Source organism: Sitophilus oryzae, unplaced genomic scaffold (assembly GCF_002938485.1).
Source record: "Sitophilus oryzae breed Bouriz unplaced genomic scaffold, Soryzae_2.0 scaffold_1898_pilon_pilon, whole genome shotgun sequence".
Classification (NCBI taxonomy): domain Eukaryota; kingdom Metazoa; phylum Arthropoda; class Insecta; order Coleoptera; family Curculionidae; genus Sitophilus; species Sitophilus oryzae.
Window position 1 is genome coordinate 931,542 of NW_022146610.1, and position 17,944 is coordinate 949,485.

Below are 17,944 nucleotides of genomic sequence, written 5' to 3' on the forward strand. Positions count from 1 at the left end.
TTTTGCGGAGTCAGATATAGATAAGGACACATTATTTTTTTATTGAGGTGCTAGTATTTACACAGAAAATACATTATGAAGGGCGCTGTTGCCATATTTTGGTATTAGTTGATATTAGCAAAGCATATTATTGTTTGGCTTTAGTTAGTTAGGGATAGTGTGTCTATATATTCTGCATTTTTTTTATTAATATTCTGTTGTTACACTGCAATAATACTTGTTATTTTGGATGTAGGAAAATGATTTTTAATGTTTTTAAGCAAAGACTGGTTTAATAAATAATAATAACAGTAATAATTTGTTATACCTATTAACAACAAAATTTAAAATCATTTAATATAAATTTTTTTTTAAGTAGTAGCAAAATATAAACAACAAATTAGATGTCAAAATTATTTATATTAGATCCTATTTAAAAAATAATATAGTCTCTAAATTTTTTTGTGTGTGGCAACGTTGGTTTATTATATAATAATAATTACAGAACTAATTTGTTATATTAACAACAAATTTTAAAATCATGAAATATAAACATTTATTAATTTTCTAAGCATGCAGTGTAATGGAAGGAAAATATAAATAAAAAAAATTAGAAATCAAAATTATTTATATTAGGTGCTTTATATTACTATTTAAAAATTATATTTACTTTTTACTGGCATTTACTTTAAAAAATAAATGAAATATTTCTTCGCAAAAAACTACATGTAAGAGAATTAGCATAAACAAAATACAAACATCGTTAACTTTTTTTAAATTGGCACGTGTAAAACTTTCTATTTTAATTTTCTTAGCACCCCATAGTTTGAGTTCGATAACCCATTTACTTAACCACATTACTTAAATATGATTATTAAGTTCAACTAATTCATATTATTAAAACATCTAAAATACAAATATGTATTTTTAAAATTAATTGTAAGTTCATCTCATCTCTCTTAAAAATTGCTACTTCTCAAAATTTCCCATTAAAAAATAGACCATATACCATATAAAATTAAATAATTGAAAGATCGGACTACGGAAAACCACACAAATTTTCGGAAAAAATTTGACCACCAATTTTGACGCACATGCACACAATCGTCAATAAATAAAATTAAAAAATAACTACTATTTTAGTATTTTAACTATTTTAATAAACGCAAAAATAGCACAGTATTTATACGGCGAAGTTATAAAAATTTGGAAAAACTAATAATGCACTGACGCATACAAAAATCAAACGAATACTAAATTTCATTTATCAAAAGCATTCGATAGTCGTGGCTCAACGATAACCATTTAGTCGCACGGCGAGGTTGTCACATATGCTTTAGTATACAAATGAATGAATGATTTTATTCGAATAAAACCCTTTGATAGTTGAAATCATTCATTCATTAACCATTCGATAGTCTAATTCATTCGATAGTTCTCATCGCTATTCTAAACCGCTCGAACTTGCAGAGTCCATTGTTAATACCTAAATAGAGCCAACTGTACATGTATTACGCTTAGTTTTTATTTTTATGATTTTAGTCATAGATTTTGTTGTTAATTTTTTTTTCCGAAAAAATGAGGTGTCCATTTTATTTTTATCATAACACTACGAGTTTTTGAGCTACGAAATTATTTAAAAAAATATTTAAAAGGTCTTTTCAAGCACTTGAAAAACGGCCATATTCATTGTCTTCGAAAAATGTGTTTTTTGGCCATTATTGCGGTAAAAGATTGCAATTTAGTTTTCGAAAAATAAAAAATCACATTTACAGAGTGATATTATTAACTCGGCTATTATTTCACCAACAAAAAATAAGTCGATTCATTATTCCAAAAGCATCATTTCTGCTTTATATGAGTTATGCCATAAAACGCAAGGTTTTCGAGTTATTTATAAAAAATGGCAGAAAAATATGCAGTTTTTAGATGAAAAATCAACATTTTCAATCCTAAATAACAAGGAAAATATTAATTTTCTGAAAAAAATGTTATAGAACATTTTTTGCTTAGAATTCATCCTTTTGTTGATTTTTGCAATTAAAATGGGTGATTTATTTTTCACCCCCGAGAAGGGATGGCACTCATCCCCAGGGTGAAAGCACACATTGCTGCTATGTAACTTTTGTTTCTTACATGTATCTCTATTCACTGTTAAAATTTCACTTCAATCGGTGCAGGTGTTCAGAATTCGGACCCTAAAACCCTCGTTTACTGGCCTATTCAGCTTTCAAAAATAACGAAAAACTCTTTGAATAAGAAGACTTAAGGAAGGAGCATAATGCTATCTATGTATTCATGCATGGTGGGCGGAAAAAGGACTCTAGGGTGGGGATCCTTGACATTTCTGTTTGACGATTCATTTGACACATTTGAATTTGATTTGAAATTTTGTGGATTTGTCAGTCTTTACGGAGCTTATTTTATGTTATTTATTATTTATTCTACTACTGAGAGTTGTATAAAGGTAGTAAATCTAGATGGAAATTGTGGCAGAACTAAACTTAACAGTGACACTATCGCGATTTATCGAAAAAGACTCTAAAATATTTGGTTGTGTAGCGTGCGGTAGATCTCGGCAAAAATCGAGTGAAATAATGGAACAACTTTTCGCTAGTAAGTGACTATATAATATACATACGTGTAGTAAACCGATCATTCATGAAATTCACTTAAATTAACTAATTATATATTTTTTCTTGCATTTTTGCTTTTATTTACTACATGTTAAAGATTAGATATCAAAGAATTTAGATACGTCAATTTGACTTAACTGCTTCAGTAGCGTATCGGATGTTTATGGTTATAAATAATTATTATAACTTATCTATTTTTATTAGAATTTTATATTTTTATAACAATTTTAATAATTATCAACATTTATTCACAACGTAAACAAACAAATTATTGAGTTTACCCCACGTCTACCCTACATCATAGTTATACATTTTTTAAATAAAATTAGAACGGCACTGATAAACCGGAATTTAAGTCGACCATATTTGAGGCCATCGCGGTGGACCTACGATTTTTGATATGTTCCTTCCTTAGTCTTCTTATTCAAAGGAAAAACTGAAAATAACAAAAAATTATGTTTGTCGTTATGGGGAAACCAACCACCCTCTCGTTATCTGTCAACTAAGTCGTCAGTTGATATAGTTATGTGATTGTTTTCCGTTTTGGGAAATCCAGCTCGGTTAGCTTAGCAAAGTTAGAGATTAGAAAAAATAAGAATTGTAACAATTTTTGCTGTTCTAGTGGTGGCATCGACTAAAAATGAAAATATGGAGGTAGATACTACATTAGAAGTACCTTCTTCTAAAGCAACAGTTCTAAGGGGACATGAGTCTGAGGTATTCATTTGTGCATGGAATCCAACTAAAGATTTGTTAGCGAGTGGTTCTGGGGACAGTACAGCTAGAATCTGGGATCTGAGTGATGGTGTCATGTCCAAATACCGATCACAGCTTGTATTGAGACATTGTATAAGAAAAGGAGCAACAGAAGTTCCGAGCAATAAAGATGTGACATCCTTGGATTGGAATGTATGTAAATTATACAGGGTGGCGCACCTCATTCGCCTCCATAGATTATAGGAAAACGGAAAGATGTAGAAACAATTTTTTTTAATGATATATGTGGGGAAGTAATTTGCATAATTTAAATTAGACAGCGTGTTTCAGAACTAAGATTCATACCAAAGTTATATTTTTTTCTTATGGAACACCCGGTATTTTAGTTCATTTTTGGATTCTTGGACCTAAAAAACGGCATTTATTATAACGGTAAAATATGTTTAAAAACTTTGGTTTTTGAGATATTTAAATATATTTAAATATGTATGCAATAATAGAAACGATTATCAACACATGTACAGGGTGTCCCACTAAGAATAGCACTCGGCTGTATCTCGAAAAGTATTAGCCATAGAGCCTGCGGGAAAAAAAAATTTTGTCGAACGGCCGCTAGAGGGCGCAACTGCTATTAAAAATAAGAAAAAAGGAGTTTTTACACATTTTTGCTAAGAGAATGGGTACTATAAAAATAATATCAACCAATTTACAGCCAAATCTTCAGAAAACTTTGAATATTTATTGTTAGAACCATTTTCCGCTATCTGCCAAAATAAAGTGGTGGGGGAAGGTTAGATCTATTTTTATTTAAGTATTAATAACCCGGACTAGATGAACGGAATCAAACAAGCGCGGGCTCGATTAAAATAGTGTTTCTTACTCTATATTATGCCGTATAAACAATAATAATAAGCTTTTGAATGTAGACGTTAGGGGGCGCTGTCTTACAATTTAACAAACATTGTGCGTTTTTTCAAAAAAATTAAATGTAATAGTATATTATGTAATTTTAGCTGATAGTAAAGAGTAATAAAAGCTTACAAAGTCAGCGAAAACCGCATCTTGATATTCTCTTTCGAACTGAAGATATTAGCAAAATTATAATAAATACGAAAAAATAAGCCCTTAATTACATTATCTTTATAATATTGTTACATTAGCCCTCTTGAGTATGACCAATCTAATAAAAAATAAGATAGAAACGATTAATTTATTATAAAATCTACAATATACCAGAATACCATAATACCAGATGTATTAATATCTAATAATTAAGGCTTTCGAAAAAAGTAGCTTTTGACATAATAGTATAAACGTCAAAGTGATATTAGATCAACATTTTGATAGTCTTAGCAGCGTTTTTTCTCGTTTGAAGAATGGTATTTTTAGAAAAGCAATCAAAAGATAAAAAAACGCTGTTGAGACTATCAAAATGTTGATATAATAATATTTTGATGTTTAAACTATCCCTCTAAAAGCAACTTTTTTCCAAAGCCTACCATTATGCTCAAAGATATCCAAATAGGAATCCTCCTTATAAGCGATCTTTTGAAAAACTACTTGTCCTATTTCACAGAGCTGATAGTGTGGTTTATGAAAATAGTGGGGTATGTTAGGTTAAAATTATGCCAAAATATTTCACATCTGGCAACCAACGCACCGTTTTGGATTAAGATAGTACATGGATAGACAAGTCTAAAAAGCCCGGGACACAAATTTTTCTGGCCCTCTAGCGGTCTTGACGAAATCAAAATGACCGCCAAAACTTTTAGACACGCTACTATATTTCCCGTTATAAGTCTGTTTTACTTTTCGATATTAACAAATATTGTTAGTGATTATAAAAGAGGAGGAAAGGAGGCGCTTTTTAATGGTATATTTCACAAAATTATTTACGTTTATAATAACAAAAATATTTGTTACTTTAAAAAAAATGTTTTTTAATTTCATTTTTTCGTCAGATTTGTGTTCTATACTTTTTTCTTCGCAATTACCTTTACAACGGTATATATATCTTCTATTTTATCATAAACAGTTGCTAAAAATCTGCCAAAACAATGTAGCGTTGCACAGCTAGTCGTTAGGGCAGCAATGTAATTTATAGATTTCGAAAAGCAATACAGCGGTTTTGTACCTGCTAAAAAGCAAAAAATTTAATCTAATTTTTGATGAATAAGTAAATAAAGTATAGCTTTTTTCGGAGGACGAAACTTTGATTTCCGTTTTAAAAACGCACACATGAAGCACACTCAAGGTATGACTGTAAAGTAGCTTTCAAACATTAGTTAAAGAAGTACATATCCAGAGTAGAGGATTTGCATTACCAGTTCACTTATGATTACGGATCACTACCCGAGCACTGTGCTTCACATACCAAAGTTTTGTACAGCGTATTCCCATTTTAACACATTTACAAGATGCACATCACTTGCGGCAAGTACAGGAGGTAAGTTCTACACAGTGTTTTGAAACTTCTGGAATTGTTATCCACACGGTATGTCGGTATGATCCTTCCGAAGTTAGTATCCATCACCACTCGGTTGGTGAAGGTATCGTGTATTGTGCAACGAGACTGTTGCTCTAAATTCTGGCTTGGAATGTAGCTCGTTTGATATGTTGTGTTAAAGCATCTGCTGTAGGAGCAATGTTCTCGATTGCTCGATTCTTCCTTGTAAATAAAACTCGTCTGCAGTCATTTATGCTGTGAAGGTCTGAGGTTTGATCATAAAGTAAAATAACAAACCGCTGCAACAGATCATGACAATTATCTTCAATGTCAGAGGTGCCTGTACAGATCTGATGCCATACATAATCAATTTCACGAAATGACATCCAGACTTTCCAAGCTGTCTTTTTGCCAATGCCACAAAATGTGGAAACTGTGTCGCAACCTGTAACAGAATGAAAAGCCAACAAATTATTGCAAATTTCCTGTGAGAGTTTGGCACAAATCTCATGAATTGGAATGCATTTTCTGTTTTTGCAAGTACCATACTTAATCCATAGTTCATCATTATTTTTTATTTGTGAGAACAGTGATATTGAAATAACCACCACTTCTGAGCCTACAGTTCGTATTAAGATGCGAGTATGTCCATTTTCAACTGCATGCTTAACATGGAGAAGCATGCGGCCATCTGCTTCTTCGTGTGAGGCTGGAGAAATGCTTGATATATCCATATTTGTTGACGCGAGAACTCGATATTCATAAGTACATAGAACATGTTTCCCTGGATAATCCTCCCTCACTATTTTCTTCGCTAGCAACTGGAACAATTGTGTCTTGTTTTCGTTAACACATAAGAATTGCTTATTTTTTTTTGGAATTTTAGTTGAGTCTGAGACTTTAAATGCTTATGCCACCTCCTCTTCTTTCTCGGGTATCTTCCTTTAAACTATTAATAATATATCTGTCGAATATAATGTCTAGTCGTAAAGTATTCTTTAGTTGATTAATATACCGCTAGAAAGGTAATTCTCTGACGAACAAAAAAGTATATGACACGTTTTTAGCTAAATGTAACTGATTTCAAGTTATTTAACAAAATGCGATGAAAAAAATAAAAATTAAAAAAAATAAGAAATTAAATTTCAAATATTTTTGGTTTTGTGAACGTAACCTATAAAACCAAATACACCGTTGGGAAGCATGTTTTCTCCTAATTCATAATCACTAAAAACATATGTTAAAATATGTTGGAAAATTGAGTTATAACGGGAAATCTAGAAGCGCGTTTCAAAATTTTGGCCGCCATTTTGATTACGTCATCAAGATCGCTAGAGGGCCTATGTACTATCTGAATCCAAAAGGGCGCATTGGTTGCCAGATGTGAAACTTTTTTCAGCCATTTCACCCCACTAAAAAGCTATTAAGCAGAAACCTGTCGTTGGAAGTTGGAAGTGAAGAAAATGAATTTGCCGTAATTGCAATCTCTTTTATAATAAAATCCAGTATATCGACAAGTCATTGTAAAATATAACCAAAGAACATTGCTTCCTTTTTCTTGATAAAAAATAATAATTAATAATAAATACTTATTTATTAAACTATTGTAGGTAAATTAAATGAAAGTAAACTGCGAGAAATTTAAATAATGTCCATAAACTAATTTCGACTAATTGCCACGACGATACTAGCCCTCTTGGTCGTTATTTTATTGAAAAATCGCTCTTTATTCAGAATCTAAGCCAAATAGATATAGGAAACCTTAATATAGTTTGAAAGAGCACTTAAATCTGCTTTGACTTATTTAAAAAAATACAGAGTGTGGCATTGAAATAACGAAGTTTTTGTGTAAAATAAATATTTAAAATAGACCAGCAGTTTTTGATAACCCTGTATACATTTAAGGAAGCAATCAAATTTTTTAGTAAAATGTATTTCTCTGGCTTAAAAGTCAGCACAAGAATTAATTCTGAAAAGTAGTGTACAGGGTGTTGACAATCTTTTTTATTATAGCATGCCGGTTGTTCCATAAGAAAAAATATAACACTTTGGTATGGATCCTAGTTCTGACACATCCTGTACCTGTACATATCAAGATAATTTTAAATTATGCAGATTACCTTTCCACATATGGTCATTTTGTTTCAAATATTAATATATCTCAAATATTTTGTTTCTATGTCTTCCAGTTTTTGTAAAATTAACTGAGGCGAATGAGATGCGCCGCCCTGTATTAATAAATAAACTATTACCTATTAGGCCAGTAAGCGAGGATAAAAATAGGAATTCCTCCGAATTTTTGACACTCGCACTGATTGACGTAAAAAAAAATTTGACCCAAACCAATAGTGAATAGATACATGTAAGAAACAAAAGTTACATAATAGCGATGTGTGCTTTCACCTTGGGGGTGAGTCGGTGAGTGCTACCCTTTCTCGGGGGAGAAAAATAAACCACCCATTTTAATTGCTAAAATCAATAAAAGGATGAATTATTCTAAGCAAATAATGTTATATAAAAATTTTTCAGAAAATTAAAATTTTTCTAGTTATTTAGGATTGAAAATGTTGATTTTTCATCTAAAAACTGCATATTTTTCTGCCATTTTTTATAAATAACTCGAAAACCTTGCGTTTTATCGCAAAACTCATGTAAAGCAAAAATGAAGCTTTTGGAATAACGAATTTTTGATTCATTTTTTGTCGATTACCGTAGGTGTAATAATAGCCGAGTTTTTCGAAAACTAAAAATTGCAACCTTTTACCGTAAAATAATGGCGAAAGAACATATTTTTCGAAGAAAATGAATATATGACCGTTTTGAAAGTGCCTGAAAAGACCTTTTAAATGCTTTTTTAAAGGTCTTTTCAAGTTCGTAGCTCAAAAACTCACGGATTTATGATAAAAATAAAATGGTCACGTCATTTTTTCGGAAAAAAATTAACAACAAAATCTATGACAAATCATAAAAATAAAAACTGTCAATTTGTAGGAACTTACACGAGCTACAAATTAACTTCTGTAGTTGAACAGTCTTGAACTCTTCATTTTTACGAGATTTTTGGGTTTTAATGGCTCAAAGAAGATGGTCCTTAAACGCAAGTCAAACTAAACAAACGTAATATTTACGAAATAAAGAGATCTACAAAAAAATTGAAAGAGCAAAAATATTGCAAAAAAAACACATTTATTTTACTCTGTTCTGCATGTGATTTGAATGAAATTTTGAGGGTAAAAGTTACTATTAGTGCTACATATTCTAATGCTAAAAAAGTATCGGTAATTTCATCAGGGACGTGCATATGGGCTATCACTGGAATATATATTTAAAAAAAAACATGTGGCGCCACTGACATTTCTATTGATATCAGAATTGTGTAGGCCATTTAATGCCAATTAAAAGTTATATCTCGATATTTTGTCGAATTCGGCCTCCTTGATGAGATAAGCGCAATTTTATAAATCACAATTAATAAAATTAAAATAAAAATAAAATTAATAAATTATATATTTTATCTAATTTATTATTAAATATTATTACTATTAGTTACTATTACTATTAGTCCAACCTAGAACCATTTCAAATAAAAAAAATAATGGTATTTAATATGATTACAAAAAAAAAACTTTAAAAAGTTTTAACATCCTGTAACTCTAAAACTATGCATTTCCATACCCATGTTTATAGGAACTTTTTTTCATATTTTTGATGAGGAATCAATGAGTACTTATTTAAAACTCCCGCAAGTTAATGATATATTTTTTTGAAGGTTGCTATTAGACTTAATTAGATCCAGGCAATTTAATAAAATTGCGTTTATCTCATAAATTAGGCCGAAATCAAGATATCTCATCAATTTGGCCGAAAACGAAATATCAAGAGACAACTTTTAATTTTTTTAATCAGCGTTATACTGCTTACACTATTTCGCTAAAAAATGTCAGTGGCGTACATGCTTTTTTTAGAAAAATATTCCAGCAATAACCCATATGCACGTCCCTGGTGAATATGTCGACACTTTTTTAGCTTTAAAATATGTCGCATTTATACTAACTTTTACCCTCAAAATTTCATTCGAAACGCTAAAAGTATTTGGAAGAAAATTATAATAAATCGAAAAAATATTAAGATTTTAACACCCTGTAGCTACGAAACAAAGCAGAATCGGACATACGTTGATATGAAAAATTAATCTTATTTTTACGTGAGGAATCTCTCCACGAGAGACACATGTGGCACATGTTTTTTGAAACGCCCTGTATAACATTTTTTGCTTAGAATTCATCTCTTTATTGATTTTTGCAATTAAAATGTGTGATTTACTTTTCGTCCCCGAGAAGTGGTGGCACTCACCCCCAGGATGAAAGCACACATCGCTAGTATGTAACTATTGTTTCTTACATATATCTCTATTCACTGTCAATCGGTGTAGGTGTTCAGAATTTGGGCCCTAAAACCCTCACTTACTGGCCTATATAACACAAAAACATTTAAGCATTGAAAGTGAATTATGTAGTTCTTCTAAGGGCTGGCGAAGGTTAGTCTTGGGTCGAGATTTCCGTATGTAAGAAGAGTACAATACGTTTATAATGTACTAACAAAGAGAGAACAGTAAACACGTTGCCAAGCTTATGAAATAAACCAAGAAACTGTGCACATTGCTAAGAGACGTGGAAGAGGATAAGCAGATTTGTTGCGGTCAACCAGTCGACCCAATCAGTACGTCAGTACTTAAAGTTCTAGGGAAAGATGTGCTTCATGCGTTCAGCTCACGATTTATTTACGTCTCGTGATACTTTATTTGTTTATTTATTAACGAGTCGTTGTAATTTTCCCTATAACTTGAACATTTTTAAGTGCAAGTTAGGAACACTTGCATTTTTGGTCAAAATAAGTGGAATTGAGTTGGTGTTCGACAGTGGTCGCGCTATTAGAACTCTGAATTCAAAAACCAATATCTCGAAATCTATTAGAAATAATTGATTGTAGTCTTTTCCAAAAACTTTCTTAACATTTCTGCTATATTTTCTTCGCAGACAGTATGTGAAAATTTTTATAAATAAAAAAGTTACGCGATTGCTGAAAATTGCTGTGCACTAAAAGTAAATGGTTGGGTTATTTAAAATTTTTGAATAGAAAAAAACAACCTTATCTAACTTTTCTTATTTAAACATTGTAAAAGATCTGTTCTTCAAAATAAAAAAAAAGTTTCAGTATCTAAAGTGGTTCTCAAGCTATGGCGTGTTATTTGTTAAAAAGTGGAGTGTTTAAATTATCGCGATTACTGACGTTTTCTCGTTATAAAAAAATGGACACCTTAACGATATCCTTATAATTCCATTTCAGATGCTCAGAAACATATCTAATGATTTCATCAAGTTATCTTTTCGAAAAAAAAACGTCTTTTAAAATTAAGCGGTTTGCGATCGTGATTTTACTTTACTTGCTAAGGAAAGGCGTACCGGCAACGCCGCAACAGCACATTGCCGCATTTCTCTCACTCCGACTTAATAAGATCCCTATGCGATTTACTTCCACACATGTAAATACCGACCCAAAAGTAACAGTTGCCAGCACGGTATATTTTGTCTGCCAATGTTGAAAGTTACTGAAGAGAATCTCTGGATATTGCTTGATTTCATGGTAACGTTCAATTTCAGTGCGACGGGAGCTTGTTGGCCACAGGTAGTTATGATGGTTATGCCCGAATTTGGAATACAGATGGAATGCTTGAAAGTACTTTAGGACAACACAAAGGTCCTATTTTTGCTCTAAAATGGAATAAGGGCGGAAATTACATATTATCTGCAGGGGTAAGATTTTTTTACATAATTTTTTTTTTGCTAAATAAATACCTATTAGTGATGAGCAAATGCAAGACCAAGACTCGCTTGATCTGGGTCTTGCATTTGCTCAGTCTTGGTCCAGTCTTGATCTTAGTCTTGCACTTTTTAATGAATTTTTAATAAAGGCACTTCCTATATAGAAAATCTTTAAATAAATAGTATTTTAAGTTAATGCTAATGAAGAAAGAAACAATATTTGTCCAACGAAAATTATCATTCAAAAAGCCCCAAACTTTCTGTATGATTATTTTTAATTTTTACATATGCTATGTTTATTTATGTTATGTTCTTTAAAATCAAAGAAGCGATTGCCATACATTACTAACATCTACAGATGCATGAGCAATACATTTATTTTTATTAGATTGCATTAAAAAAGCCTCTTTTATTTTTCTTTTAGAGGCTATCGCTTCTTTCATTATAATTTTGGCGTTATTAAAATTTATTCTGTGCCCTGTGTCCCATGAATGCTGACAAATCTTAGATTTGTGAAAATCTCCCTTTCTTAAATAATCTTTATGTTCTTTAACTCGAACATTTAAGGGTCTAGATGTTTCACCAATGTAAAATTTATCGCATTCACATGGTATTTTGTATACAGGCCCGGCAATTTATCTCTAGGCATAGGAATTACATGCATTGGAATGAAACGCCTATAAAAAGTCTATGCTTAAATAGAGATGGACAACAACTTCCCCGTTTCCACTTCCACTACGACTGTTTACTTAGACAAACTCCAATAAGATAACAAATTTTGGAAATTCCACCACCTCCCATCCACTCATGATACCCATCCCCCTGCCCTTTATTTATCGCCATTATTTTATTTTCCTTCCCGCGCCTCCATAACTCGCTATTCCGTCACCCGTCAGTTCATCACAGAGTTGCCAGTTCTACCGGTTTCGTCTGTAAGCTACCGATTTACCAATTTAAAGAAAAATCTAAAGATATATTCAACTGCGTCTTTAGTTTTTACAATAGAAGCACTTTTAAAAAGCTGACTTATTTGACTAAAAATTAAGCGACTGCCGCGTTGGATCTGTATAATCTGACTTTATTATTGTTTCATTAAATTTTATTTAGTAATAACACACATACAGGTCATCGTTCTGTCTAGTTGCAGAGTTACAGAGATATTCCTAAAAATCCTTATTACTCCTTATTAGGCGCGGGATTGGCGATATACCCGAAGAAGTTGATATCTTTCGAAAAGATTTTGTTTCATTCATCTACTAAAGTTGAACCCATATTTTCCACAAAAAAATGTAAACAAAATTTAAGTTAAGAAACAACCTAAATTAGGACAAATATTTTCGTGATTTTCCTGTCAAAAAAATATATTAATATGAAAAAAGAGTTGAGAGTTGCTACAGCTTTCCCATTGAAATGAAATTAATTTTAGATATCATTGATCAAAATTTGTATAAAGGTAAAAAGTGACTGCTACACTAATTTGTGACTGCTATCCCTACTTGTTATAGTTTTATATGTTTTTATTAATATATTAATATTATTTAATTAAATATTTTTTTTTAATATCAAATAATATACCTAGCTATTTCTAGTTCTTGTTATATTTATTATATTTGTATTTTATTTGAGTGATCTATTATTACCACACAGGAATGCTAATTTTGGACTTAAATATTATATTTTATTTTGTTTCTGTACTTTTGATTTTTGTTGAAGATCTATCGAGAATTTTGTTCTCGTATGAAATTATAATCTAACAAACCCGGCAACCCTGTTCGGCTACTTATAAAGTTTTTTCGGCCTAATTCCTTTGTTACCGCCGCGCGCCGCCGCCTACCGACGGTGTCGGGGCGACTGCTAGGAAGATCGTACAGTATTGCCATTTCATAGAATTGCACTTGCTATTTTAGAAATGATTTCAAAGTTTTGCATGTTACTTTTCGTTTTAGAAAGAAGTTATGTGCCTAGAGAAAACATTCTTAAAATTGTTTCGTACTTTATTTAATATTTCATTAAGCAGGCAAGATAATGGGATTAGAAGATTTGGGATTTGGGATAAGCCAACATAATTTCGATTTAATAGAATGACAACACTGTCCGTCCTGTTTCTATTTTTTCGATTCTATTCTATTAGTAGGCGGTAGCCCCCACACAAGCGTCTTAAAGACCCGCCCGGCGCCCCCTCTCGCAGAGGCTCTCTCGTCGTATCACTTCTATGATCACTTCCCCTATACGATGGTAGGAAAAAGACACTTTATCCGTCGCTGTTGCACTGCAGTGTATTTTGCAGCCCTTACCATCTTTTTTTATCGCATTGAAAGCCTCCTATTGCTAATGTTCCTTTGCCAGCAGTGTATACAAAATACCATGTGAATGCGATATTTTTTTTTGGAGAGATGAATCCGCCACATAGGTATAGACATTTTTTGCTAATACCTATTATTTTTTGTTACAGGTAGATAAGACTACGATCATTTGGGACGCTGCCAGTGGAGAATGTACCCAGCAGTTCAGTTTTCACAATGCGCCTGCCCTCGATGTTGACTGGCAAACAAACACTTCTTTTGCTTCATGTTCAACAGATCAATGTATACACGTATGCAAATTATCCATTGACAAGCCAATAAAGTCTTTTCAAGGACATACTGTAAGTACTCTACTGGGCCTTTTTCAAATGTGGCTCACCGCTATAACCTTAGATCTTATAAACTTCGTGGATAAAGCTATGCCATATGTATATTACACACGACTTTGTTTACGGGACTTTCACATGCATTTTTCTATTTATTTCTTTTTAGAACAAGATTATCGTATAGGCCTATCCTTCTCTCTGAATACGCTGCTGAGCATGCGCAGAACGATATTAGACGTAAATACTAACTTGGAGCGTTTTTTTCGCTGCGTTGACAACAATTACTAAAAATATAGATCACTAAAATTTTTTCATTAAGATATAAATAATACGTGTATTTATTATTTTGAAAATATTTGTCATATCTTCAATATACTTTTTATATAAATTTTAGACAAAAATTAAATCATATAACGATAAATTCTTTTTTGAAAAATGTTTTAAAATACTACTTTGAAAGTATATGCAAATATGATATATGGGCAACACATAGGAATCACTAACCTAACCCAAGAACAGTTAACTTAATAGGACTGCTCATTCAGCCAAAAGTGTCCGCCAGGTGCATGCGAAAACTACTCGCTTTGTGACGTCATTGTAGCCCTTGTCATGCTTATTAGTCCTTATCCGGCAGCCAATAATACACACACGTGCATTATTGGTTCCGAATGCAAAACGTTCATTATTTAGTTTATTTATTTAAACACCTTATATGTATGCAGTATAGAAAATTAACTGTATAAATTGTATTAAATACTCGGATAATGCATTTTTAAGAACAGCAGTTCCCAGCATCACCTTTTGCAAGCATTCTTTTTAGAGTACTTCCATATTTTGCTTTAAAATAATTAATAAACAAAATCGTGGGCACTTAGTATGCACTTTGTCACAATCCACAACACAAAATGAACGTATTTATACACTCTATAGCTCTAAAAACTTTAAAGACACCTTTTTCATATTTAAAATTGGCAAAATAATTAACTCAAAATTTCTCAGCTGTTATTTTTATAAGTTTGCCATAGGCAACTAATAATACACACTATCATGACAAGGCCACGAAGGCTTTGACAAGGGTTACAATGACGTCACAACTGTCAGCTGAAGCGCGGGAAGAGGCGAACGTACGTCTTATGAGGATGAGCAATCCTATTAGTTTACCGTTCTTGAACCTAACCTAACCTAACCAGGGAAACGTTAAAATATGTTTTGACATTGAAAAGTCAAAACATATTTTAATAAAATAGTTTAATTTGGAAAATGCATGTTTTTAAATAATGGTTTTAAAAAATAGTTCATATAATTACAAATTGAACAAAAAAAATTGTTGATATTGGTTAAGAAATGCCTCTAATATAAAATAATTAAATATTGTTAATTTAAATGGCCGGGCAAACGCTCTCTACCGCGCCTTGCCGCTGTGACGTCACCCGCCGTTCTTCTGGTTGAGTGGAGCCAGACGCGTGTTTATTTTACACAGTTTGCTTTTAAACGCTGTTGAATCCGTGTCAAAATTTTAGTTATTTGTGTTAATTAATACATAATTAGTAATTAGTGATATTTATAAATAGTAATGGATGAGCGAAAACAGAAAAAAATGCTCCAAGGCCATGAGAAGAGATGAAAAGAAAAACGTTAAATTATCCTCTATTTTTACGATTTATTGTTGTGAAGATCATTTTGATGTAAGTTCTTATATTTATGTATATTGTCTTACATAGGTATATGAAATTTGAATGTGTGTGTATAGGGTTATTCATTATATTTTGACACCCACATACAGCCTTAACTGTAAGTTTTAGAAGAAAACATTAAATAAAAAAATTGCATGGTTTTTCATATACTCTCTTTTAAAATTAATTCTAGTTATACAGGGTGTCTCAAAAAAGGTGGTCCAGAAAATTGTAGGTATTTTTCGCTTTTCAACTGTCAATATTTCGTAAACATTTGAAGATAGGTATAGGATATTATACATAAAATATATCTAGAATATCTAGAAATTTTCGAAGAATCCAAAAATATATAGGGTGTTTCACTTAAAAAAGTAACTTAATTTTGGCGTTTGCTTATGGGACACCTTGTATAATATTTTCATTACTGACACAATTTATTTCCTATAATTTCGTAAAAAAAAACAATCTTTAAAAATAACAAGGGTAAGGGGGTGTCAATATATAAAAAAAACTTTCTTTTTCACGCTATGCTCTGGAGTTATTTTTCCACGTACTAAAGAAATATTTTTGTCTCTTTTCACTTCTACATAACCTACAGCATTATCTCCATACGTCTCCCTACCTGATCTGAAGAATAAGTTTATAACATTAATTTTTAACTATATAAAAGTTCGTAACAGTAGGTACCTACTTATACTTAAAATGCCTCAGTACTACAAAGAATAAATAATGTTACATACCTCTCTGTTTTTTTCCTCGTAATTCAGCGCCAATAAATTGGGAATTTGTATTTATAAAAGCAGCCAACATAAAAGCATCGACTTTTGGCAAGTTATCTGATTGTGCTTTTACAAACCCGGAATCTGCCATTACTTAAAAAATTCTCGAACACACAACACATACAAATACTAACTGCACAAAAAAGCATAAAAAACTCCTTCAATCAACGCTAAAAGCAACAAAAATGTCTTAGTACGCCGCCTAAATACGTACATAAACGGAACACGTCTGGCTGCTGCTGGCCATCGCGCGTCGACGAGAACGGCGGGTGACGTCAGACCAATAGAATATCGTTTCAATTCGCGAGGCGTCGTTTGCGTTATCCATAGTATTTTAATGGCCCATTTTATAAAATTGTGGTACTGCTTTCAAGAAAAAACTTTTTTTTTTGCATTTATACATATTTATTCTAATAAATTGAACAGTTTCTGGCGAAAAATAAAATATATGCATCTTCCTCATTAATGTCAAATTTTGTGCTTTTTGTATACTGTTTGACCCGTGATAATAAAGAGTTCATTTGGATTGACCGAGTTGGAGTCACCGACGATATTTTAGATTTGTGTTCTTTTTGATAGTTTGTTTTTGTAGTGCCATAAAGTTAGTGTGAAGCTGTCCGCAATAGGAAAAATATTATCCTTAAAAGAACTCCACAACATCATAAAAGTATGAAAACCTCTGAAGTATGTTTCATATTTTTTAAAAAACAAGATACAGGTTGTTAACTGGACAGTTACTTATAGGGGAACAGAATGGCAACACTGCCTATTGAGAACGCAGTCACTTTCTGCCGACTCGTCCCGTTGCGTCGTCTATCGACGAGCGGGCCGAGGTTGCCTTATTTCAACCATAAAGCTCTTGCCGCGAGTAATAAACAAATTAACAACCTGTATATTATTTAAAATCGTTTCTTAAACCGACTTTTTTCAGCAAAATACATATTTATGTTAGGTAACTTAATCACTTTAAACATTATTAGGTAATTTACCTTTGATTTTTTTTCATTAAATAGTTAATATACTAGTAAGTATTATCCAATAAATAATTAATATCCGAATAACAATGTTATTTTCTCTAATTTATATATTTATATTTTCTGTTTTATGACATAAAAATGACATATATACAAAACAAAGACAGACGATTGGTCCAGTGTCTAAGACAAAGATAATCAGATAGTCGAATGTCGCTGATGTGTCTTGAAGAAAAATTAAGCGAATTTACTTATCCACGAAGTTTATAAGATCTAAGGCTATAACTTT

General features: G+C 31.7%; 1 protein-coding gene across 2 annotated transcripts in view; it reads left to right on the forward strand.

The window, feature by feature from the left end:
- LOC115883384 (F-box-like/WD repeat-containing protein TBL1XR1) overlaps positions 1-17,944 on the forward strand; it is a 37,373-nt gene that overhangs the window by 9,564 nt on the left and 9,865 nt on the right. For both annotated transcript variants that reach the window (XM_030901751.1, XM_030901750.1), the window contains exons 3-5: positions 3,238-3,524; positions 11,439-11,591; positions 14,053-14,244. In XM_030901751.1, the coding sequence (XP_030757611.1) occupies positions 3,238-3,524; positions 11,439-11,591; positions 14,053-14,244 (632 nt within the window). The remainder of the gene's footprint in view (positions 1-3,237; positions 3,525-11,438; positions 11,592-14,052; positions 14,245-17,944) is intronic.